Here is a 25,984-nt window from a genome sequence, read left to right on the forward strand (position 1 = left end):
GTCTTTTAATAATTATGGTAACAGAGATGGTGGCTGCTCAGTGTGAATTTTCAGAAGTCTTTGTGTTGCCTTAAATTTCTATTTGGTTTTTTCTAGTATGGTTAAATCACTGCATTGTGAAGACATCCTTCAAGAAATTTATCCCATCATGTTTTAGATAATATTGAGGCACTGCTGTTGCAGGCGCTTCTTTCCCATCAGAACAGATCCTTTTAGACACTATGTGGATAAAATCGCTCTTGGCTACTCTGGTTACAATGCAGATACAGAATTACGAGGATGTTAATGAGAACCTCAAACATTCAGTTTTTCAAAAGTATTGTTAGCAGAAAATAATTACTCATGTACAAGGCACTTTCAAATCATCCATTCTTTGGTTTAGATTCTATTTTATAGCTGGTAAGGGTTAGTTAGAAGTTTAAATATATTGCAGATAAACCTATGTGGTTTTCAAAAATAAAAAAAAATCATTTGTATGGGATGACTGTAGTCCCACAAGATAGAGCTTTGATTAGCTGTTAAGGTTTAGGCACTTCTGATTAACTTAGTTGATTCCTGTTAACATCTCTCCAAACTCTGGTTTCACTTGGTAGTAATAAATTTCAATTTTATTGCAAAATGCATGTATTACTTCATTTATATATAGTCACAGCTAGGAAAACTGTGTTTATTTTTACTTTTTTCACAATACTGGAAAATCAACGGCATACTTACTGTTGTTCTGGCTTTTGTACACAAGTAATACATTAAATCACTTCAAGGGATAACTAAAGACTATTTGGAATGTTTGACGAAAGGGGAACCAAAAATCGTGAAAAAGTTGAAAGATTATTATTGTACACTGAACGCTTCTACATGAGCATCTGTTTAACCTGAATGAAATCTATTTTGATAGATAAACTTGTTAAATCTGAGTATGGCCTTATTTCTGAGGAATCGTTGGAATTCTACTCCAGCAAACGCAAGCCATAACGTTATTGAAGAATAGAGCAGTTGTGAAATATATAGGAATGTGTCTGTATGAAAGTCAGCCTTTGAATTTATAACATATTATCTTTCAGATACTGTATCTGAAGCCACCATGGACATTAGCAAACTTGCTGAAGTGTTACAGAAAACATTGGATGGCTGTTTTTGGTTATGTTGTGCCAAGGAGTTTACTTTCAGCCATTGAATGTCTTGATAAACACCTTTGTACAGGTGAGAATCTGAGAGTGTTAATTAACTTGTAAAAAACCTCACTGTTCTGGTTTTAGTACTTATGGAAGTAGACACTTTGAAAAGGCATGTACCCTGTATGTTTAAATAGTGATGTGTTCTATGCTCCTCTGCTTTCTTATTTCAGTTTAAGATTATCCAAATGGAGCCATAACTTGGACAGTCTTATCTATTTTTGTATTGATTCACAATTTATTCCCCAGATGGGTGGCAGAATTCCAGCACTGTTTTTGTAGCCTTAAAGCCAACATTGAGTTGAAATTGATGAGCTATGGATTATATTTAAAAACAAAACAAAAAAAATCCCAAAAAAAACCAACCAAACAAAAAACCAACCCAAAACAAACAAACAAAAAAGCGAGGAAAAAAAAAAAGGAAGCTTGTGCCGAGATCAAGTCTGTCCAGGCCTGTGGTCCCTGATAGTCTAAATATCACCTGCAAAAATCATGCAAATTATTTTGGAAATGTTTCTTTCCCTTTTCTTTTTTTAATTCAGGATTCTGCTGGCTTTTTTCTATTTTTTATACAAAGACAATAAAAGCAAATGTATGAACACTGTCAGGTGTGTAAGAATCATTCACACATCTCTATGTACCTGCACAAATCAGGGAAAAAAACGTTTTAATGAAAAAATATGTATGTGTGTGTGTATATATATATAAATGGTCACCAAGATCTCTGAACTATTTTTAAAAAGCAAGTAATCTTTCTCCCTTCTATGCCACCATGTTGTGTGTGGCCAAATTATCTGCATTTGCCAAATAAATTATGGAGAAGTGAAGACTACTTAATGTGGTAGATGAGGGCAGGGAGTTTTGTTTTCAAAAAAAAAAGCCCACAAAAAGACCCCAAACCCCTTTAATTTATTTAAAGATGTCTTTAAGAGTATGATTTTAACAGATATACCTCTTTTGGGATATTGCTGTTCTGCAGAATAATTTTAGATATGCCAGTTGATCTTCTTGCTAGATCCTGAGATAAATTTGGAAGACTTGATTAAGAAGTGAGAAATTTTGACCTGACACGTTTCTCCTGAGCCTGTTTTATCTAATGCTTCTAAACCATTTTCAGGGCTTTTTATGTGCTTCAGTTAATTCAGATATTTGAATATTAAATTTGCCTCCTAAGATTGATAACTCCTAGCATCTAATACTTTTTTCCCCCATATTAATGTCTAAATATCAGGTAAACCAATTGACACCTCAACAGTGCGTATCTTGCTCCAGGAATCAAAAAAAATACTCCATGCTTTCAGCTTAAGGTCAGACTATAATGGTGTACTTCCTCAGGCTTATGCTGAAGTGAATAAGCTATACCAAACATTTACAGAGGTAAGGGGAGCTTTAGTATTTGTTCACCTAACATCGTCTTGAAGTTGCTTCATGTTCATATTACAAATTTGGTTTAGATTTCTAAATTGTTCTCATAATTTCAACAGATTATTGCTGGAAATGTTGTTGCTAGAGTGTTTTCAAAATTAATAGACCTCAAATTTAACTTTTATTTTCATGTAGCAAATTTCTGCCTGTATGTATGTGCTTGGTAGACTTTTTTTATTCCCCTAATATAAAGGTGTTAGTATCGGGAGGGTGGTTGAAAAACATTATTTAGCTGCTTTCAGGAAAAATGTCTTAGTTTTGTATTGCATTTGTAGCGGATGCAAAAGGGCCTTAAAGATTAAAATTAAAATTGTTTCTACTTCTGATATTGATCCAATACTGCTATTCCTAGGTGTGCTGTTTCAACTTTCATTGTCTTGGTAGCTCTGGTGCTACATGTGCAGAAAGGACTCACTTGTATCATGCTTTGTGATAATTAATGGGGGGTGTCTTGACACCTTTTGTGTTCTGAGAAGTATGTCTTCCATCTTATCTCTTGAATTGCTGTGGGAGAAATTTCAGTGTCTTGCTTTGTGGTTACTGTATGTAATGGCATAAAATGGAATAATGAGCATGGATAACTTGAAACATTTCTATATATGGGAAAGAATACAGGTCAGAATATCTGTAAAAAGTTCTTTTCAGTTTTGGAGAAAGCTGAAGGGGAAAGGAAGAAGGTGGTCAAGGAGAAGAAAGATGATCTGGGGAGTCTTGATTGTCTACTGTGCTGTAGCTTCTGCGTGTGTTGCTGTCAGCCACTTGGCCCACAGCTCTGTGAACGGTGCTGCTGTAAGAAGCAGGTGTTCTGTCTGAAAACTTGATTCCTCCTGCCCTTGTCCTGACAGGTGTTTGACTTCCCAGAGAACTGCCCTTATACAGCCCAGGTTGTGCCAGATCAGTTTCAGTTTAACCCAGACACATTTTCTGAACCATTTTACCAAATGAGTAGCTGAATACTTTGTGCTGTTGCAGAGGACAATGTGCCATCAGTCGTGGGATAGGGAGTAAGAGTAATAAGCAGTTCTCGTTTATACCAGCTTACCATGCCTGCAAAGCTTTGGCATAGGGTTTCCCTTTGCTTCAGTTTCCCCTCTGTAGAAATGCCAATATACATATAGAAGAAAGACTGAGAGATGCTTCAGAGACAGAGACTAGAATAAAGGTAGTTATGACTAGAAGAGTTCAGCCTTGCTTTTTTGAGCATTGCTTTAAAAAAAATGTAGAAGTGTTCAAGTTTTCTTAAGTTAGGAACCAAATACATTCATTATTTGTTTGCTAAACTGTTTTATAAGGTGAGGTCAGACAGTGAGCAGGATTTATCAGAAGACATCATGGTTCTTTCAGAAAATGCTGTGTGTGAAAAAATGGAAGCAATGACACCAAATCTGCAAAACTCTGAAGAAAAAAAGCCACATCCAAGCTTTCATGTGACTCAAGAAAACAGACGCCAGGAAATCTGGTCAGTCCTTGAAGGTGTATGGAATACAATAAACTTGTACAGGTACGGTGTGCTAAAGAAGTTCACGCTACATAACCTTACATAATTTTCAAACAAATGCACTTTACAAATTGGTTTTTTCTTCCTATTTTAGAGAAGAAGCTATTAGTAATTAATGAAAATTGACGATTAAAAAATCATGCAACTTGTCAGGCAAAGAAGTTAGGAGCATGCAAATTGTTCTGTGTATGCAGTCAGTGATCTGTCTAGTCTACTGCTCTCTTTCTGGACAGTGGCTGAAATAAGTTGCCTTAGAGAATAGTGTTGAAAACGCTGTACAAGCCACAAATGTTGGACATCCATGGAAATCTCATCTTTATCCATAAAAAAAAGGCATTCAAGTTCTAAGTTTTGATATGGTTATTTTCTTTTCAAATCATGTGAAGGTATACTAGCTTATTGTTTATTTTTTTAACCTTTAATCAATCTGAAATATAATAAATTTTCATGTTAAGCAAAATCCTTCACTCTATAAAATCCAAATGCAGAATCTAGTGATGAATTTCCTTTCTCATATAAACTCAAAATTGCAGGAAATTACACCCCCCCCCCCCCATCTAGATGTTTTATCAGTGTTTTTATTTCAGTTATTTTTGAAAAATCTGCTTGAAAGTCACTGAGATACCATTCTTTTGGATGCTATCACAAAATCTAAATAGATGCTGTGTTTTCTTTTTGTAGTCTTAATCTGAAACCTTTTCAAAGGAGGGACTCAGTTATGTCAAGCACAAAGGAATTCCATTTTTGGTGGTCTGTTAAGGACTTGCCTAATAAACAGTGATAATAATAATGCACCAGCATACTCCTCATGGCTTACACCAGTGCAGATCAGTCTGAATTGAAGCTGGTTAGGAGTTGGCTTGGTGTGGTGTTGAGGTCAGCTGAGGATATGCACCAGAGAACAGTCTCAGTGTTGGGATAGTAATCATGAACTTGAAGGTTTCATGTAGGCCTCGAGGGAAGACTCATTCAGGTGTACCACTTTATAATGAAAATGCAACAGAACTGTTGGCTCTTGCCACCTGTAAAGGAGCATGCTGTGAAAAGAGGATGAAGTTTTAGAATCAAAGGTCACTTTGCACTCTTCTTGCTCATGTCAAGAAAATACTACTTACCTTGCAGCTGTGGGGGTAATCCTTCATGAGTGCACTGCAGCTCATTGTCCCAACACAACCATTGCAGGGGAGGTGTCAAACACGTGCCAGTAAATCTGGAAAATGAAGCTGCTTGGAAAATTGATGGGAAGTACTTTACTTTGCTTCTTAGACCTAACAATTCGCTTCTAAGAGAGGTTTACTCAGGTCGTGCATGAAGAGACTGTTGCGTTCTCAAGTGAAGTTTAGTGATAAATCTACTTATTTCAAAGGTAAAATACTTTTATAGAATGTAGTTGCCAAGGAAAATTTTAAACGGCAAAGTACAATTGTATGGCATGGTCTTTCTACCGTTTAGTCTAAGGCTATTTTAGATAACACGTTTTTTAGTATAGATTTACACTTGACCTTGTGGGTTTTTTTAATAGTCAAAATACAGTGCATACAATAGATACTGGGTTTCTCTGAATTTTGAGGATTTTTGTTAACTGCTCTTCAACTACTCTTCTTTGTTTCTTTTTAATATTAGTATTGAAATTTTCCAAAAGTTGGACCCCAACACAGTAACTATGACTGCAAAGTCTTCATTTGAAGAAGCTTTTTTAGGTCTGCAGAAACTGTTGGCAGCTGTGAATGATATCCGTGAAGGAATTAGTAGGTAAGTGTTTAAGCTGGTCATAAAAGCTAGTAACAGTCACCTAAAGGCATAAAAGTCACTGACATCTTTTGATGCCAAACTACAGTTTATTATTTGTGCTTAGTTACGTGATTTTCAGTAAAAGTCTTGGTATGAAGGCTACCTAGAACTATTCCTTCATAGCAAAAGAATAAGGAACTGTTGCAGAGATTCAGATCTCTGGAGTGAATTTTCTTTTTTACGACTTGGAATTTGTTTTCTGGTGTTTGAAGACGAGCCACTCACCTCTGCTCAGAGTGTAACCAGAGCTGTGACATGATTAACTAATACATTAGCTCTGATGGCAAGAACTCTGAATAATTCAGAACATTTGTTTTTCAAGTGTGAGGCCCCCTGGAATTGGGGGCAAATCCCTGATATAGTGAAGGACACAAAGTTTTGGTACTTCAATGTTGCCAATTCTAGAGTATTTTTCATGAGTCAAAACCTGTATTGTAGCAGTAACAGTAACAGTCATCTGGACTCTCAGTTTAGGAAGGATAATATTCCCTCTGTCTTCTCCCTCTTTTTAAAGAGTAATAATAATAAAAATGAAGCTTTGGAAAGAACAAGGTATCTCCTGTGTAGTCTTAGCTTAGTCCTTTTTTTCTAGCAATGAAGTTTATTCACCAGCAGGAACAGCCACAGAAGAATGCTTTAAATTGTCACTTTGACGATTGCGGAGTTCCTCAGTTTCCCACTGACTAAAGAGTGTTTGTAGGAACCGGTTTGTAACTGTGGTTAAAGTTCTGGTAACTGCTGTGAGCATCCTAAAGTGTTAGGGGCTGTGAATCTGAGTGGCTGAAGCTATTTGATTTGGGAAAACACTACCACTTTGCACACTTTTTTTGCATAGTATGGATGCAGATAGGTTAGAAGACTGTGAAATAGATGCATCCAAACGACTGGGCTTGCCCTGTACAGAAACAATCTGCCTTTTAAGTAAGTGTTGAGGTATTTTACATTTCTACTGTTTACTGTTACAGCTTTGTTAGACATTATCTAATAGACATGTAATTTTTTTCAAGAAGTGTTTTTTCTGTCATTCTACCATAGCAGTGAGCTTTTAAACTTGCATCATCAATACTTAGCAAGGTTCATTTCAGTCTTTTCTGAAGGCTCACAGTCCTTACGCTATAGTTATCACAACAGTCTTGCCAAGTGTGGGCGTATGGTTGTCCCAGTTGTAAAGTGTGAGGTCTGACCTGTCAAGGCACCTCTAAAGTCTGGAGCTCTGTCACTTGGGACTTAAGCTAGTTTTCATCTGTAACTGCTAGGGTATTTTTTTTTAATAAAAATTATGATAGAATCATGCAAACATTTGCTTCACTTGTCACCACTTCCAAATAAGTTTTCATTGCTTTTTTTTTATTATGATCAAAAGAATACTTCTTTAATTAAAGTGTTTCAGTAAAATATATATTCCGTAGGTCCTAAACAAGCTTCAGGGTACATTAATGTGAAATAGTGTGTTCATATGAGCATAAAAGACCATCCCTGCATCAGCAGTATTATAGCCCAAGTTTTAGGTCTGTTTGGTTTTTTTTTTCTGTATAGCACACTGATAGTGGATAAATCCACTCAAAGAATTGTTGTCTTTCAAAGATAAATGGTCTAAGTATTATGGAAGTAGAAACAGAAAAATATGGGTAGAAATGTGAGCTAGAGCAGCTTGATGGTAATTGATTCATTTTCATTGCTGATTATTTTTTTCCTCTAAAGAAATTGTTTTAATAAAACAGGTTACTGCTAAACTTGGTTCTTTTTATTCCAGTCCTAAAGTTTTTGCAAGAAATCCTGGGGTATCAGTTTATATATGTGGTGGATGAGATATAAGGGGAATATGGTGCTTCAGGATTGTTACTTTGGTGTTAAAGAGGTGTTTCATTAAAACTTTGCGTGGCGATAACAAAAGACAGTTTGTATTTCTTTTAGTGAAAGCTACTTATGTCCTGTATTTCCATTTATGGGAGAACTCTGTGAAAATACACAGGTCTAACAAGATATCAGAGAAATCTATTTTATAAAATATGTACTGTCTTGATTAGAGCCATTAGAATATCTGGAGCAAAGTCAAACAGGTTTCTGTCATTTGACTTTATTTGAAACGGAGAGCCTATTTTCCATTCCACATGATTACCATGGCGCTCAATACCTTTGAAATGGCTTTAAAAATTCTTTTCATGTTTTTTTAAATTTTTTTTTTTTCCAACCGCTAAACTGAAATACACTATTTATGCATCCAGGATGACTTTCGGAGTGGAGTAATTTTCCTGCACGGTTGTGTTTGGGAAATGCCTGCTCCGAGTTTGTTCTGCAGATTTGCAGTAGGGGGCATTGTGGAGCAAGAAATTCAGAGGGACTGTAACATGGCATCTTCTCTTTTAGTCTCAAGTCTAGGTATTTAAGTTAGAGACTTCTGAATAGGTTTTCCAAAGAGTCAGAAGCCATGTTTATGAATCGTTGTAGGTTTATGTATTTTACAGAGTATTAAAACAAGCAGTCTGAAGTTTTCAAAAGTGAGAGGGAGGCTCCTTTTGCCTAGGTCACTCAGCCTTTCTAAAACTGAACTTGGAGTATGTTTATTTTTCTTCATTTTTAAAAAAATTCCTTTCAGTGACTTATAGTTAATCTAATGGTGTGATTGCAGAAAAGAAGGCGTGTGGAGAAAAAGTAGTGAAAAAGTTCTAGCTTGAATATATAGAGGTAATATAGCTTTTAGTGATAAAATACAAGTTTTTTCTGTGTTACCTTCTATTCCTTCCAGAACAAAGAAGAAACTGTCTTGTGAAAGTCTGGAAATTTTACAAATAAGTTATATTGAAAGTTCAGCTGCATTAAAAATTCAGATTTTCAGATTGTTAAAAGCAATTAGAAAAGCACAATCACAGTTCTGGAGATCAATGTATGTAATGGTACCCTTCCTCATTAAAAAACAACTACACTTGTGGCACTAGTACAGCTATTCAGACTTGATGACCAGAAATCTGTTTGTTTATGACATACAGATATTAAAAAAGGGGGGGGGGGGGGAAAAGAGACCTGTTTCATGGAAGAGGTCTTATTAACAGCTTTTACCCTGTTTTTGTAACTTTTGTCATACCATACAGATTTTTAATTTTATCTTTGCTTCTTCTTCAGACAACATTGGTAGCAGAATGGTATTTATACTGCAAAATACTGCATGCCATAAATGTTTTACAGTACTTCAGCTCTAAAATGAAGACAATAACTAGTATGGTTAGCAACTGTGGATAACTGATGTGCTTATTTTGGCAGTAGGAATGTATTTAGACAAGTTATGTGTTAGTTGTCTCATCAAATACAGCTGATCCTTGCAGCCACTGTTGTATCAGTGTGTATCCTGAGACTTACTCACTTGAAAAGTGAGTATGAAACTCATGACCTATTTTCTACTTTTCACAGCAGAGGGTATTACATAAGTTGATGTATACTGCATTGACTAGCAATGATCAAAGATTATTAAACACCTGAAACTTATACTTCAAGTCAAACTGTAAAACCAGGGTGTGTTTTTAAATAATTTTGAATTGAATAATATTTCTGACTGTTTTCAGTGATGGTTTACTCTTGTATTTGTGTTGTGTATTATTTTGGTTGGGTATTATTTGGAACCAGTTAACTAGGGGACCTAATTTAAGGTCTCTTAAATCCTTAAAACAAATTAAAATAATTATCTTCAAAAATCTTTAAAATAATTTCTTGGTTTTCAAGTAGCTCTTTGAGGCAAGAGAAGTATTTCTACAACTTGGGGTTTTCAAGTTTGTGCTAAATCTTTCATCACTTCTAGAAATTCTTCCACTGATTCTGCTGGAAGATGTTTGGGCCCTTCATCTCTGGAAAGAAAAGAGGTTTAAGTGCTTATCACAACAATTAACTGTTACAGATCTTGTTCTAATAAGTGCAGAATGCCTTGCAAGGTATTGCTGCTGGGGGGTATACATACTTGAGATATACTTGACTCTATATTTAAGTTACGTCATAATTTCTCTCTGCTTTCTGAGTGCAGGGTGTGTTTCGCTCTTAACCTGTTGAAAGTAATGTGTGCACCAACACCAGTAGAAGGCTGCAAGTACTCGTAGGTTTTCGTGATCAGTCATCCGAGACATATTTTGTGTCTTGTTGCTGTTAAATCTTCCCATTAACATACTGACCAAAATACTGGGTACAGGTAGCTTTCTTACCCTTTTAAAGGCTTCAGCAGTGGCATTTAAATGTATCTTTAGTGGTTTACATCAGCCAACGTTTTCCCTTCACTGAATATAACTTCTGATGCAAAGCACCCTTAGGGAATTTTACATGTCTTCATGTTCCCTGCCCAAGTTACTTCTAGATAAGAAATCCCTGTTAACAGAAAAGAAAAAGAAAGTTTAGTCTTTGGTGAATTGATACAGTTATTTCTAGTTTGATTTTTTTCATCTGTTTGCTAAGAAATAATTGTTTTGTTCACATGCCAACTTTAAAGTCTCTCACAATTTACAACATATACTCTTAGATACAATACTCATAAATATTTATACTACTATAGTGTTAGCTTTAAATATATTTCTCTGTAACTTACTGCAGTAAGGAACCTGAATTCTGCTTTTCTAATGTTTTATCTAAATGGAATTTCTCTCAAATTACCTATGGTTTTGTTTGTATGGAAAGCACTGATTTAGATGAGGTCTCCATAAACATTTGTAAATTAAAAGTATAATTTTTTTAAGATCTCAGTATTCGGGAAAGCATTACTGTATCAGAACTGATCACTGAATTTAATAGTTTGGCATTAAATAACTTGAAACCAGTTATACAGGTTTACTGATTCAAAAACAGAATTCTACAGATGCAGAGAAACTGATTCCTCTCTGCTTATTCAGATGGTCAGTGGAGGAACTGAGGTTTCTTTTTCTTGGTGTCTAGTTAGAAAATTGTCTTCATTCCCTTAGACTGCCAAGGCATTTAGTAATTTCTGTCATAAAGTCTCTAGATTAAGAGCTCTACTTTTAATCTTCCTCCACATGCAGTCTCCTTCTGGAAACAAAATGGAGATTAACTCCCAGTTCAAAAAGTATCAGACTTTCCTATCACTAGTTGTTTGATTTTTGTTTGTTTGTTTTTTGATTTATTTAGGTGAAACCCGAAATGTTCTTGGCCCAATGAAGGAGAACAGTTGAATTACTGCCTCAGAGTGCTGGGCTTTGTGTGGTTTTCCAAAGTAAACAGAATTTATTATGCATGAGGAATGGGTGTTGGAAAGACTGTACTTAAACATGATACAACTCAGGGCATGGCTCCTGCTTCCTTTTCTTAGTGGCGGCTGTGGCTAACAGTGCTGCCCACCAGCTGTCTTTTGACCTCTGGAGAAGAGATGTACTGTCATTTGCATAACTTGCAAATTGCGAGCAAGAGGAGGATTTACAACCTCCTCCACGGAGCGTTTTGACCACACGTAGTCAGACTGGCACAGCTGAGAGCAGGATTATGGTTGGATGAGCCATAGGGCATCTTGCGGAGAGATGGTGTAGGTAGAAATGTCCCTCCCCGGGGGCCAGCACTAGTGTGGAAACATCCCCTTGGTTACTAAGAAAATGACCACTTGATATCAATAATAGCATTTCCAAAGCTCATCTTTCTGGAGTATTGTATCCTTTAATTATCATGTCTGATATAGTTGAAAATGTGCAGTATCTGACAAAAGGCTTTCTCCTTGTTCTAGTGTTTGCTTTTCTACATTGATTCTTTGCCATCTCCTATCACATTTGAATTTATCTACAGCCTTCTCTGCTGCCAGGGGCCAAATTTGTCCTTCACCCTTCTGCCTATTTTAATGAGAGCTGTAAGAAATTAAAAAGTTTCAAGACAGCTGCCTCTGTCAGATACAGCTGAAATTGGCCAGTGCTTAACAAGGTGCAGGGCAGAGGTGATGCTGTGGCAGCTGCTTAAGCCTTGTTGCCTTGAAAGCAGTCTAAAAAGCAGAAAAGTTAGAATAAATGAGTTAGTGTTGTAAAAGCTATGGCCCTTTCTGACCTTGTAAAGCTAAAGAATAGGCGTCTAGACAAAGTGACCCTAGGATCTGACATTTGAAGTACTTCCACAATAGAAGAAGGCGTGAGCTTGATTTTCTTTTGGGAAAAATCCCCTTAATTTCCCAATAGGTTGATGCTGAACAAAACTCTGGCATGTGTTGGTCATTGTAACACCAGTTTGAGGCCCTTACTGCAGTGCAGTGTAATGAGGAATTGCTAATAAGCCACAGAAGTTTTGTTTTTCCATTTCTCATCTTTTTTGCTTCCCTGGTATTCTGACAGTGAGGATAACTAGGGCTTTTAATGGGTTGACTTTTATACAATTAAGTCCTACACCTTTTTGATTAACCGCACAGGTTTACCGAATTGGTTAATGCTTTATGACAGTGTTACCAGTCTTACGCCGCAGGCGATTACATCGAACTCTTAAAGAGGAATGGCTCAGTGTGACAAACACGGAGGTGCAGAGGCTGGGCTGGGTTGAGAGTGATTACCATGTAGTCTCATGTGACTTTTATCCATATGCTTTACTAGTCATTGCCCCGGATTTTAGTGTTTGAGAGCAGCTAGCAGGCTGACCTGCTTTCACTGCCAGATTACCTTGTGGGTTGTGTTGTTTTGTTGTTTTTTTTTTTTTTCCTTCTATTTGATAAATTAATTTTCTGATCCTTTCTAAATAGGCTTTGTTTGTTTCCCAGGTCTTCTCTGTGCACAAGGGAGGAACCCCATTGTGAGCTGTCTCCTATCTGTTTCCATTTTTGGTTATTGTATCTCACACTCTATGCATGCGTGTGGCATCAGATGGGTGACAGGACAGTAGGTAAAGAAACGTTCCGAGTGGTTTGGGAAGCCCTATTGCTTATGAGATAGAAATCACTAAAGTCTGACTCTCTCCTTTTTCCCTTCTGCCCCGAGAACAGTATCTAACCTCTGTTTTGTAGCTGGTACCCATAGTCACTTTTAGTGTCTTTCTATGACATGCTTTTCTCTACTTTACATACTATATGTTTTCAGAAAACTGCATAGAACCATACTATAGTTGTTAGCTTGATCAACAGATTGCATTTTAGTTGCAACCCAGCTTCTATGTCACCCAGCACCCGTGCTGACACCTGCTCAGAGCATGCTGTTTGGATTAATTAACAGCTGAAGTACATAGCGTGGAATTGTTTGTAGTTTAGTTTTGCATGGCTGTGCTGATAGGAAGGACAAAGTGATTCTTTCTGTTTTCTGTAACACAGAACGGTGGCTAAGGAGATGAACATAAAAAGATTAAAACCAGTAGACAGCAGCGGTTGTATGGAATCCCTGCCCTGCAGACAGGAATGCATTACAGTTTTCTACAGAAAAATATATTCCAAGACTGAAGCTTGTATCCCAGTTCCTATTTAGTTGAAAACAGCAATAAGCATGTTTTATGAATGCTGACCTGTTAAGAATTTGTGGAGGAAGTTACGGTGCAAGCTCTTCTCTCACCAACTTCTTTTCAGTACAGTGCTCTGTGTGTAGCAGTGCTTCTTCCTTGAAAACAACAAATGCCTTTTATTTGAAGATATTGTAAAGCTTTGAGCCAAATGTCAGACTTCTCATTTTATGTCATAAACCCAGAAGCAATTGTTGTCATAATCCAAGCAAATACCATAAAATAAGTCACAGGATTTAATGTTAAGTTACTTGTATGCTTATTTACATATTTTACTTTGTTTTTTTCCAAAGAACTGGAAGCACGGCCAGTTTGTACATCCACCTGGGGTCTGGTAACTTAGAGGGTGCAAAACTGATAAAGTTAAGTTTGCTAGGATGCTTTGCTCAGCAGTACAAAAATAAGTACGTTTTTCAATTTTATGTCCTCACAAGAAATGAATAGAGTGAGGGTGAGGGTTACCTTGTTGAGGGCAGAGACTGCATAGTCTGAGAAACACCAGTGGAATAACTTTGAAGTCTGCAGCATCCTAACTGGTGTTGAGATTCAGAAAGTTTAATAAATAAATTGTTTACTTTCTCCAGTAATCGTTGAAAAGTGTTCCCTTAAGTGAGAAAAGGCCAAATATAGTATATATGATGCTGCTGCTTTCACGGTGTTGCATTTGTGAGAGGAAAGGAAATGTGGGAAGTGTGTTGGCTGCTTTCATAGGAACAGTAGAATTAAAGGTCTGGGCAAAACCAGAGGGCTAAAAATGACCTTGGAATTCCGGACTAATATTGCGTGAAAAATTACTTTCAAACTGGTTTTCTTCAGATGTAGCCTTCTTAAGAACAACGGAGTGAAACTTTCTAGCCACTTCTGTGCCCTGGGAAGTTGGGTCAAGTGGACAGAAATAGGCCACGTGGAGATGCCACACAGTCAGAGGGAAAGGCAGTACTGTTTAAGCCTGCCTTCCACTCTGCTCTCAGTTTCTTCCTTCACCTTTTTGTAGCTCAGACATATATTTTTCTTCCACAGAATCAAGAAGCCTATAATTAATACAGGTCTTTCTCTCACCAGCCACCCTTTTCCCCACTCTCCATCCTTCCTGTAGGAAGCTTGCCTGGCTGGGTTTCCCACTGACAGCCCAGCTGTAGCATCATAGAATCATCTCAGTCAGAAAAGCCCTTGAAGCTCCTCCAGCCCAACCATGAACCTCACCCTGACCGTTCCCAACTCCACCAGATCCCTCAGCGCTGGGTCAACCCGACTCTTCAACCCCTCCAGGGATGGGGACTCCCCCCCTGCCCTGGGCAGCCCATTCCAACGCCCAACAGCCCCTTCTGCAAAGAAATCCTTCCTAAGAGCCAGTCTGACCCTGCCCTGGCGCAGCTTGAGGCCATTCCCTCTTGTCCTGGTGCTTGTTCCTTGGGTCAAGAGACTCATCCCCCCTCTCTGCACCCTCCTCTCAGGGAGTTGTAGAGGGCCATGAGGTCTCCCCTCAGCCTCCTCTTCTCCAGACTAAACCCCCCCCAGTTCCCTCAGCCACTCCTAGTAAGCCTTACCCAGCACCTTTGTATCTGTGTCCTTGGCACAGCAGGAAAAATACAGCAATGAACCTATTTTGCCCCAACATACTGTGGCAACATGGGATGGCCTTCAGGTGAAGTTATTACTAATATCTTACCTTTTGTGTTTTGTACGGTTCTGCACTCAGTTTTACGAAAACAGACGTTCAAGCTTTCCTCCTTTTTTGCATGAAATAGAGGGTGGAGTGGTACAAAAATCATCAGCAATAGAAATCACACTTTCCCAGGCTCGGGTACACTCGTTTATTGATGTTGCAGATGACTGATACGATAGCTAAAGCTGATGTATTGTCCCGTGCAGACAGGGTTGCTGGCTAATGGCTACATGGAGCTGGTCGGTGGGAATCTAAGCTGCGATGCAGTCTGAGCTGCCAAGATTTCCCAGCGTTTCCAAGGATGTTTGCCAAATAGTCTCTGCCGGGGTTTTACACTGTCAAAGCTGATAGCTTTCTCACTGAGGAAGCAGTTGAAGGCTTCGAGGTATTTTTAGGACAACGAGCCAATTGGTTCTCTTGCTGACTTTTAGTTGGCAGGTTAAGGTTTTAGTTTAAGAAAAAAATTCTGGGTACATGTCCTTACGAAGGGGGAAGGAACGTGTGACTAATTTTTGTAACAGTGATAATTCCTATGTAAAATCATGATGAAAATAAGCAGCGGACTTCCTAGTTACCATAAATCCTGTGGTGTGTCATGGTCTTCCAGCCTGTTTAAAATACAGTATCGTCTTTAACTGGGATTTTTCACTTATTCTGTTAGTTTTCTGGGTTTTTTTCAGTTCCTAATTAATTCATTTATAAAGGCTTACAGCTTGCAAGGGGAAGGAGGGGAGAATTTGGGCACTTTCCCATGGGAAACTAAATAAAGCTTCTCAAAAAGATTTTTTTTTTCAATTTTTTTTTCCAAATCCAGTCATTTTTGTAATTCATTATTTACATACTTGAAACTTAACATAAGGCAGAAGCGTTACGTGGTTTTTAATGTAGATTTTAATGTACATTTTGTAATGGTTCTGTTTTTTCCCTAGTGAATGCAAAATGAGTTATAACTGCATTATATCTGCTTAAACAGATTAGGAGAATTAATTTTTGAGATAATCACTTCCTTATCGGATCATTTTTGGAGCCTTGCAGAGAAGGGAGTACATCTCTCGGAACTTCACAAGACCTTACAGCACGACCAAAGCTGATGCTCTCTTCTGGGGGTCGTGTATCCGCTTCTAACGTGGCGAATGAGGACGAGATTTTGGGAAAGCCTGAAATGTCACTGGCTGCTGTGTGCATTCCTGGCTAAAATACCAGTATTTCACATGATACTGGGTTCTTCATAAAGACACCTCTTTTCAGCTCTCAAATCCCATTTTCACTTCTCAGTATTGGGTGGGAATTGGTTATTATTAGAAGTAGCAAAAATGGTCTGTAAAGTGTAGCATTTGAGCTGTACATCACAATACCGGAGGGCATGAGTTAAAGCTTTAGCTGGTGTGGGAAAGTTCTGTATTGCGTGTCACTTTTCTGTTGCTCCACATTAGTACAGCAGGCTTTGCTTATGTGAAACAAAAGGCTTTTAATTATGGCTGTTTTTCTTGCCATCTATATAGAGAAATTGCTCATAAAAACATCAGTTGAATTTTTAATTAGGGAAAAACCTTCACAGAAAGTCCTGACAGAAATAATAAGCTCACTTGATTCTTTTAGAGGAGTGGAAAGGGATGGAAGGGAAAATTCTTCAAAGATTAGCATTTCCTTTTTGTTTAAAGAAGGTAATCAGATTTATTTTTTTTTCCCCCATGAAGCATTTATGACTATTTTCTTAACTCTTCCATAGAATCCTTTTATACTTGCTTAAAAGAATCCCAAAATTTTTCTTTTTCAGAATTTTGACCCCAACCAGTAGTTTCCAGGATATTTGGACACTCTATAACTTCCTCATAAGCAACGAGGTATGAAGTTTTCTTTAATGTTTTGTCAGACACCCTTCAGTTATGTTTTTTTATTTAAAGTAGTTACAAGGTTAGCTGTCTCATCATTGTGTTTCCACTAAGTTAGAATGTTGAATATTTGCTTATGTTAGGCATTGGACATAAAAATATATTTTTGGTTGGCACCTACCAAAAGTTATTCAAATCTCTACCGGTATCTGAGTGGCTTGCTTGACTTTCTGAGCACTCATTTGTTGTGAATGACTCACTGTTGAGAGTAAAAAGCCTTGAAGGTGAAGTCACCAAAGCATCCATCCCTAATCTAGTAATTTTAAGAAGAGAGAGAGAGTACGTTGCATTAGGTAGGTCTACAAAGAATATTGGCTGCAGTTCAGAGAAGAAGAGATAAATTGAAATTACCAGTTATTCATGAAGTTTTAAGTAATTTGTGCTGAAAGATTTTAAGAAGAGAAATTGAAATGAATGTTTGCAGTAGAACAGAGGTATTTTCCATTTGGTATATGACATATTTCAGATTTGCAGTCCTCTCCTATACAGGAAGATATCTTTGGCTTTTGGGCCTGTATTTATGGAATGAATGCAAATCAGAACTTCATTTGCTGTAGAACTATAGGGTAAATGAAGAGGGGAGGAAGAATTATTTAAGGTCTTTTAAAATTTGTTCAGAACTTGTTAGAAAATGAAGCTGAAATGATATCTATCACTCCCATTATATGCAATCATGATTGTTAATCTGTAATATTTGATTTTATAATACCATAGCATGACTGTTCTATGTCCTGCCTCAACTTGAGGGCCTGTTAGGTAATACATTAATGATATCTGTTATACCAGCTGTATAATTTTAACCGATATGTGATACTTGGTAAATTACTATGTTAATTCTTTGTTCTTTGTTTTAGATCAATAACAGCATAAAATTCACTGCTGAGGAGCTTTATGACTGTGTTTCACAAGAGATATATCGGTAAGCCAATTACTGACCACATCAGATGGGTTTTGAGACAGCATTTTAGCATGTACTGTATTAACCAAAGTACCCTAAGAGAAATCCTTTGGATAAATAAGGGAGGGGCGTAGGGAAGGTGAGTGGGGGTGTTTTCTTTTTTAATGACCTACTATTACAACAGAGTCGGAGAGGACAGAAATTAAATTAGATCTACACAGTGATTTTCAGCTGTTTGAGGTGAGATGTTGGTCCCTCTTTCCTCTGCCAGTTTTGAATTCATGGCTTAGTGGCTGGCAGGGCCAATGTAGGTCAGCATTCATTGTAAGGCAGGCTAGAGCATGAGACTGCCTTTAAATGAATTTGATTATAACTGAAATTCTGTTTTGGGGAGGTATTTCTTGTAACAGAACTCATTATTCTGAGAACTTTGCTTAAATCAGCAGAGGAAAAAACCCTGCAATTCTCAAGGCTATTCAAATGATTGAACTGTACCATGAAAAGTGGGTATATCTGCAGCTGCTGTGCTACATTGTGGCCATCATTATTAAAATCATAAATTAAGCCATTGTTTGTTACTAAGCCATCTGTAAGTACAGTTAGAAAAAAAGAAACAAATGTAAGATTCCAAGTACTTGTTTCCATTTTAGGAGGCTTTTTTACAGTTCAGTCACAGGAAAATAAATGTTCTGTTGTACAGCTGAGTTAAAGGCCTTGAAAACATTAATCTAAAAATGAGTGTCAAGCAAGTTCTTTACGGTAAAGTTTCTGGCTCGTAAAAGGTTTCTTTCTGTAATTGAGGGCTTGTGAATCCAGGTTCTGTGAGGTTTTTTAAAATGCCATAATGTTTTGTTTAATAATCTTAAGTGGATAGTAAAACACAGGTAAATATTTTCTTTGGTGCTGCTGTTATATGGATATGAATTAGCTGTAACTTGCCAGGATAGGAAGCATGGTTCCATCAGCTGTCTGAAAGGCTTGCAGATCGTTTTAATCTGAGTAGGTGAATTACTCTAAAAAGCTTTCCTTTGCCTGGATTGATCCTGATTTTTCTAAATCATCTGTGAATTTGAAAGTGCAAACTGCTAGATCAGGGGAGAAAAGTTATGCAGGGAGGGGGAGATTCAACCTACGTATCAGTAGTGCAAAGTAGTTTAGAAGCTTCACTAACTGTCTTACGCTGATGGCCAGCACTTCTGTAGTTCTCACATTTTCAGATGTCTGTGGACATCTCCATCATTGTCTGTATAAAACCTGCAGCGTACCACAGCCTTCGGTATTGCTCTGCGGGTAGCGAGGGGGCGGCAGTTTCTTGATATTTGAAAGGTGTCCCTAGGTCCATATTTTATCAGGAAGTCTGAAAACTTGGACCATTGTTGTGAATTCTGTGTGCCACAGTAGATTTCATGGCCAAAACAAACTTTCTCACCAGATTTTCTGGATGAGCAGTCCAGAGTGAGAGCGGCATTTTTGTTACGTATAAGTTACAGCTGTTGAAAACATATGAAGCAAACAAAGCAAAGCTTAAGATCTGTTGCTATAAATTCAATCCATGCATTTTCAAAGTGCTACTTGTGTCTAATTGTTGTTCCCAGTTATTACAGCAATGAAACTAATTGGTAGTACAGAAGTGAAATAAAATATGATTCCACGCAATAAAGCAGAGGTGCTAAATGAGGTTTTAAAAGTGCTTAATTAAAAAGAGATGTTCCGAGAGCAAAGGCACAGGAAAGGAGACTGCTTTAAGGCAGGCTGAATTACTCGTGCTTTGGCAGAAACATGCTGAACAAAGTGTTTCCCCTTGTTTCAGTTGCCAGTGAACGTTTTTATTTCAACCTGGCCTCCGAATTCTTTGGGAGATAAATTCCAGTCTAGAATATTTGTACTCTGCCTGTTCCTTTTTCAGGATATACCAAAGACACTCTCATCTTGAAATGTTGATCCAACGGGTTTCTCGTTATCGGGAGAAGGAACCAAGGACTACTTAGAGCTAAATAGCCAAAGCTACATGCACAATTCTCACTGGTTTTGTATCCCTAAGTGCTGCCGTAGGCTTTGGTATCGCAGCAGCATTTAGAAGACGCCAGCCGAGGACTGGGGTCCAGATCTTTAGCATATAAATGGAACAGAAAGACTGACCCTGCCCCAGAAATCCATTGTAACAATTTTTTGCATCTTCCAGAAACTCGCAAAGTAAGTTTTTTTCCATCAGAAACTCTTACATGACTTTTTAAAAATTTTTTCTGAACTTGCTTGCTGGTGACCTGGTAGATTCCAGCCTTCCTGTCATAGACCTCTCCTTTTTTTTTTTTTGGTGGGGTCACCCACCCCACCATTGCTTCTGCATGTCCCCCATCCTTATATTGGCAGAGACTGAGATGTGGTGAGAGCAAAGCCCTGCAGCAAGACAAGAAAGGTCTGTTGGACCGAGTCAGCTGGGTCACAGTTACCAACACTGCTGGGGGCAAGGCAGTGGCCTGCGAGGGGGCGGACGGCAGGCCTGGCCCTGGATTTCTGCCTCTTCAGGCCTGATAAAGTGGGTTTAGGAACATCCCAGCCTGGTGAATCTTTTAATTGGAATGAAGTTTTTTGCTTTATGAACTGTGGGAACGTACCACAGTCCTGAGCTGCTTCAGCAGCAGAATTAGGTAGATCGAGGGAGGTTTAGTTAAAGTCCTTGTTTCTGCCTCCCTCCCTTCCCATTCAAGCGGGTGCTGCGGGCAGTGGGGTTGCTGGGTTGTAGGAAGAGTTTCAGAGAGGTCACTCTGGTTTTTATGGCAAACAGTTAATGTGAAGACTTATAGTTACCTGTTTAGTACTTTCTAAGGCTTTTGAATTTTCACTGTTGAACAGTGACAGTTTATATGATTTTAATAATTGACGGTTTGATGTAAAGGGTAAGTGGTAGAAAGAATTATTCAGGCTTTATTTTCCAAGCCTATGATCTTCTCTGAACTAAGAAAACACACTGTTTGGAGGCCTGGGTGTCTAAGTAGATCTCTCGAAAGCTGCACGTGACTTTCACACTGCTCCTATCGCTCTTCCACCTGGTGCACCCCCCTCACAGTGAACTGGCGAAGGAGGTGGAGGCGACTGAGTTAGGCAGGGCTTGGTGGGTACTCGGGGAGTACTAACTGCATCTTTTGCAAACCTTAGCCCTTCTCCTGTTTCTTGACAGTCCTTTTCAGTGCCCTGTACCCCCCTTTGCCAGCCTGGGTGTCCCACAGCGGCATCACACATTTCAGTGGAAGTTATTTGCAATCCAGGGTGTTTTGGAGGGTGCAGAAACAATCTCTTTTGAGCTATTTAACATTATTTCTAGTTACTGTAGTAACTACACTTGAATTATGTTGCACTGTTCTTGGGTGTAAAAGTCTGTGTGTAGCATCGTACTATTTACCATTTTTACTGTTACTCAGTGGCCACCAGAATGATGTAGGGAAAATGTTACTTGAGATAAGGGTAATGAAATATTCATGTCTCAGACAAGTTATTTTTCTGCACTGGTTTTTAAGAGCTCTGCTTGAAAACTGTCAAGGCACTCACTGTTGTGGAGGGGTTGTAACTTGTGCTGCTGAGGCGTCAAGATACTCTCGGCTCCCTACACAGAATTGACTGATAGGCTGAGTAAGTACTCAGTGTGCTTACTACTGGCTGCCTGGTAGTGCCTAACTCACCGGCGCAGTTTGTAGCTGATGGATGGAGCTCATTCATCAGGAGGAGGGATGTTCTTTTGTCAGAGTAGCTGTGCCAGTGCTGCAGGCTATTGCTGGAGAAATGCTGTCCGTTTAGACTGCTTTTTGTGATAGAATTAATCTCCTGCTCCGCCGGGCTGATCTGCCAATTCTGCTCCCTGTGAGAGCAAAAAATACTGGCAGGATATGGTGTGTATCCTCTTAAAAGCATCCCTTAGTTTGAACTGCATTAAAAATATATATAAAAAGAAGTTGATCAAGTGGAAAAAAAAACCCAAAGCAAACTAACAAATCTAGCTGTTGGATATAGATCTGCCTCGATACAGGCATAAAGAAAATAATGGGTGTAATTTTGTGCTCAGCATAGTGGAAAAAAAATTCCTTCAGAGGCTGGTCTGGTAGCCCTCAGGCTGCACTTGTGTAACTTACCCTGGCTTTTTTTCTTTTTTTTTTTTTGAGGACCTTTTAAATGGTCTCTTGAGAAAGTATCTTTTGGGAAAACAAAGTTACAAAATGTTTTCTACGTAATCACCTTTAGATTCCTCTTTTGAAACAATAAATCACTGTAGGCAAGAGATTCATGTTGTGTGTAAATACATTATATGTAAATATATGAAGGATCATTTGAATTGAACCTTCCAAATCCCCATTCTGTCAAGAAAGCTGATGTAAGTGACCCTTCAATGCCGATTATTTTTTAAAATTACCTTTACATAATACAGTAAAAAGTAAAAAGGAACTCTGCCTCTTCCCTGAGCTGTGGTTTGGTTGTTTTAAGGTGGTCATATAAAATCCGTGGTTTTAGCAGCTTTAGAGCAAAAGCCACTGCTACTTCTTGGGTGTTATGGAAATTGCCTTTTTGATATACACATCACAACTGCATAGTTTGTCTTCTGCCATATCCCTTTTTAGTTCAAAATTGTGTTAAATTGTGAGTCAGGACAACTGGTTTCAAGCTCTGTAGCCACTTTCCTAGTAGGACAGCAACAAATCACTCCCAGTAGCTGCTGCTCCTCAGAGGTTACGTTTGGTTGGAAATACTGCAGAAATGAGCCAGGGGATAACGTGTAGGGTGGTTGCTAGTCCCTCTGTACCTTGTGTGCGGAGGGGCTGTCGGGAGGGTGTGAGTAGGCAGGAGGGGTGCACAATGCTTGGGGCAGAGCACAGGGTCCTTTTCCCCAGAGGGGTGAAGGGGAATTTTTGCATCTCTTGCACATCGTGCTTATACAAGCAGGAACATGAAAATCTGTGCTAGTTGTTTACAATAACACTTTTTTTTATGTATGCATGAGGTCATTTTTTTAAACTCTTAGAATTCAGCTACCTTATCTGTGGTTTTTATTTTTTTTTTTTGCTCCCTAAGTGCAATAGCCAATGTATTTGCAAAATACTCAAGCTTAAGTCATTAAGAAATGAGGATTTTGGTTTTTCCTTGCTGTTTACCATTTAACCAATTTTACCATCTAATTCCAAGTTCAAATAGAAAAACCAGAGCAGGCATTTTGGCAGGTTTGCAGCTAAGAAAAAAGCAAACTGCGTAGGTCAAACTGTGTGAGCAAATAAAAATGCAGCAGCCCTGCAGTGCTTCAGTGCCTACACGTGATTTTTATGCAACTAGACGTGGGGAAACGACATCCTGGATCTGGTCGTTTTTGCCAACCTTTATTAAAGCACTCTGAGGGACAGAAGCTTTGTTTCGCTTTCTTTCAGAAGAGCATTGAAACTGGGAAGGTTTTGCATTTGTTGAGCCAGAATGGCTGCTGTTTAAACATTCAACGCTGTTTGCCAGCCTGCCATATGTTCCAAAACAGGAATCGTTGTGGTTACTGGAAATGCATGCTTAGGGGGTTTTTTGTTTCCAAAAAAATGTTTCCCATAGTATTTTTTTCTGAGTGCAGGTGTCCCATATTGAGTATGTGATCCTAAGTCCCTTTAGGAGTAGCTAATTTAAACAATATTTAACTCGTGTGAGCAGAAGCCTGTAAAATGTCACTGATCGGTGACACTCTGCAGATTATGAGAAAAATTACAAATGTCGGGTGAGTGCGAGAAGAACAAGTGTTGCAGCCAGTAAAGATTGAAGTCAGATTGTCCCAGAAGCCTAAAATCAGTCTCTGACCAGGTCGTAACTGTGGGTAGAACTTGTTTCTATCATCTGCAACACATAAACCTGTAGGAAATGTATAGTTGATTCGCAGCTTAAACACATTCAGTAAAGACCAGTGATGTTTTATATTTGGAGGTTTGAGTTTTGGGTTGAGAAGACTGAACTAAAGTCTGTCTGCTCAGTGGCTCTTAGGCTGTTCCTAGTTAAAGATTTCATTGCAGGTTACACCTGGGGACACGCAGGGATTAGCCAGATCAGTAATACATGTGATCTTTTGCTATAAAGGTAAAAATACATTTGGATTTCCAGAGGTACTGAGTACTCTCTGCCTTTGTCAGAGTTAAAGCATGGTATTAGTATCCTTTTGAATTTTGTTTTAAAGGCATATGGGGAAATGTTCCTGTCTGTAAAATGGGTCACTCGTGCCCTGATAACCTGTGTGTCTTCTCCTCCCTAGGGCGAGGTTGGAAGTTGGCTGTTGCCAGCTGGCACAGCTGGAGCAGACGATGGAGCAGTGCCAGGCATCGGTTCAGGCAGCGGCCAGGAGCAGGGGCTGGCTGTGACACCCGGGCTGGGCTTCGGGGCGGCCGCGCTCCCCCCCGCCCTTTGCCTTCTCCAAATGAAGCCCAACTCCTCCGGGGTGCGCGAGGGAGATACTCGAGGAGCCAACACCATCTGCCACCTTTTTTCTTGAGGGTGCTGTTTTAGGGTTGAAGGAAAAAACCCCAACTAGTTACCTATGTTGGTTAAATGTCAGAATTTCTGCTAAGAATAGGAAGCCAATAGAATTTTGCCTCAGGTGAGGAGCGCTGCAGCTGGTTTGGGGTACAGCAGCTGGGCGGGGCTGGTGTTCTCCGTTCCAGGCGTTCGCCATAGGAGCTCTGTCTGTTCACGCCTGTACAGGGAAATCTGTGTAAGGCTGCTGTTTTGCTGATACTTTAGAAGTGACAAGTGGGGGGAAAAAAGACTATATTGTGACAGCTGGGGGCTGAAAGGGCAGCAGCCCCATTGGGTGCTTGCTGCCCCCACGGCCACAACACAGGTACAGTGTACATATCCTGTCGTGAACAAGTTGAGGCTTAGAGAGGATATAGAAAGGGGGAAGAAGTGGATTTTTTTTTTAAAAACCAAAACAAAAAAGCCCCCTTCACGCAGGTGTGTTTGTCCTGGACCTCTTTTCAGAGGAAAGGGGTGTTTTTCCTTCATTAAGATACTTAGTCCCCACAGAGCGGAACCTGCTCGCAGTGTTCTTTTGGAAAACTCCTCCGCCGCTGCCCCCTCCTCTGCCAAGGCTGGGGGTTCCCTCCCGGGCTCTCTCCTCTCCTCTCCTCTCGGCTCCCTCTCTCTCTCTGAATGTACCGGTGGTCGCTTTCAAGCCTGCTTTAAGCCCACACCACTTTCTGAAAGCCACTCTCTGTGCTGCTGTGGCCTCTGAAGCTACCTCTGCCTTGTATGTATTTGTACAGAGAAGAGATGACTGGCAAAGTTCTAGAAGGGTTTATTTTGGTATTAACTTTTGGATGTATTTGTAAAAATCTTTATTGTAAAAATATAATTTATTGTTCCAGTAAATAGCAGTTAATTCTGCACGGCTGTTGCTTGGAGTGGCTCTACTTTCACTTCACCTCATTACTGTGGATGCAAGTTTAATGCGGGTCTTGGCCCCAGACATGGGGAAGTCAGAGAAGGGGCCTGAAGTTACTGTCTGAGCAAAATTCATTTTAAGGGCTGTTTCCCTTCCAGGTATGGGATGAGTTTTGTTACACTCAAACAACTTCTAGTGGCAGTTTGTATCCTAAAGGGGGAAAGCTGGGTCAACTGAAGCGGATGTCTCTGTCCTTGCTCCCATCTGCTTTAGTGAGGCTTTAGGGAAGAGCGGCTGCAGATTCACACAACTCCCTCCTTACTCTCACTGTGACTCTCCCTGCTCGGATGCTCCCAGCTTGGAATGAATCAACAACTGCTTTTGGGCTGGTGTTTCCCTGCCCCTGTGCAGAGGGGGGGGGCTCTGCCTCAGCTGAAATAACCCCTGGCCCAGGGAGCAGACTGTGGAGCAGAGGCTGGGACAGTAACTGAAATGAGTAACAGTGCTGGTGTGGCTTCACTTCCTGAAGTGAACAGCTGCCCCAGTACTGAAGGAGCACATCCTGTTCCTCACCACAGCTGTGGGTGTTTCTTTTGACCACTTTCGTTCAAGTGGACATGAGACCTCTCTCATCTCACCTCTTCAATTTGCGCAGAGCTTTTACTAAGCTGATCCTGAGAGCAGCCTGCCAGGAGGTACATCCCCCTGAGAACAGGGGGTACCACCCCAGGAGCCAGGCCCTGGCCTGACCTTTAGTCTTCTGAAAGACACAACTCCCTGGGGGCAGGCAGGAGGGGGATGGGGCCCTGCCCCCTTCTCTG

The 25,984-nt window shown here is 39.4% G+C and overlaps 1 protein-coding gene across 9 annotated transcripts in view; it reads left to right on the forward strand.

Annotated features, from left to right (window-relative positions):
- Positions 1 to 25,175, forward strand: part of SWT1 (SWT1 RNA endoribonuclease homolog) — a 42,874-nt gene extending 17,699 nt beyond the window's left edge. For 3 of the 9 annotated variants that reach the window (XM_074877124.1, XM_074877125.1, XM_074877127.1), the window contains 7 exons: positions 1,062 to 1,200; positions 2,404 to 2,549; positions 3,890 to 4,098; positions 5,719 to 5,847; positions 16,764 to 16,830; positions 17,733 to 17,797; positions 24,036 to 25,175. In XM_074877124.1, the coding sequence (XP_074733225.1) occupies positions 1,062 to 1,200; positions 2,404 to 2,549; positions 3,890 to 4,098; positions 5,719 to 5,847; positions 16,764 to 16,830; positions 17,733 to 17,797; positions 24,036 to 24,141 (861 nt within the window). In that variant the 3' untranslated portion in view covers positions 24,142 to 25,175. The other 6 variants (XR_012629926.1, XR_012629927.1, XR_012629929.1 and 3 more) reach the window with 6 other exon arrangements.
- Positions 25,176 to 25,984: the final 809 nt, after the last annotated feature.

The sequence above is a fragment of the Strix uralensis genome, chromosome 8 (assembly GCF_047716275.1).
Source record: "Strix uralensis isolate ZFMK-TIS-50842 chromosome 8, bStrUra1, whole genome shotgun sequence".
In the NCBI taxonomy this organism is placed as follows: Eukaryota; Metazoa; Chordata; class Aves; order Strigiformes; family Strigidae; genus Strix; species Strix uralensis.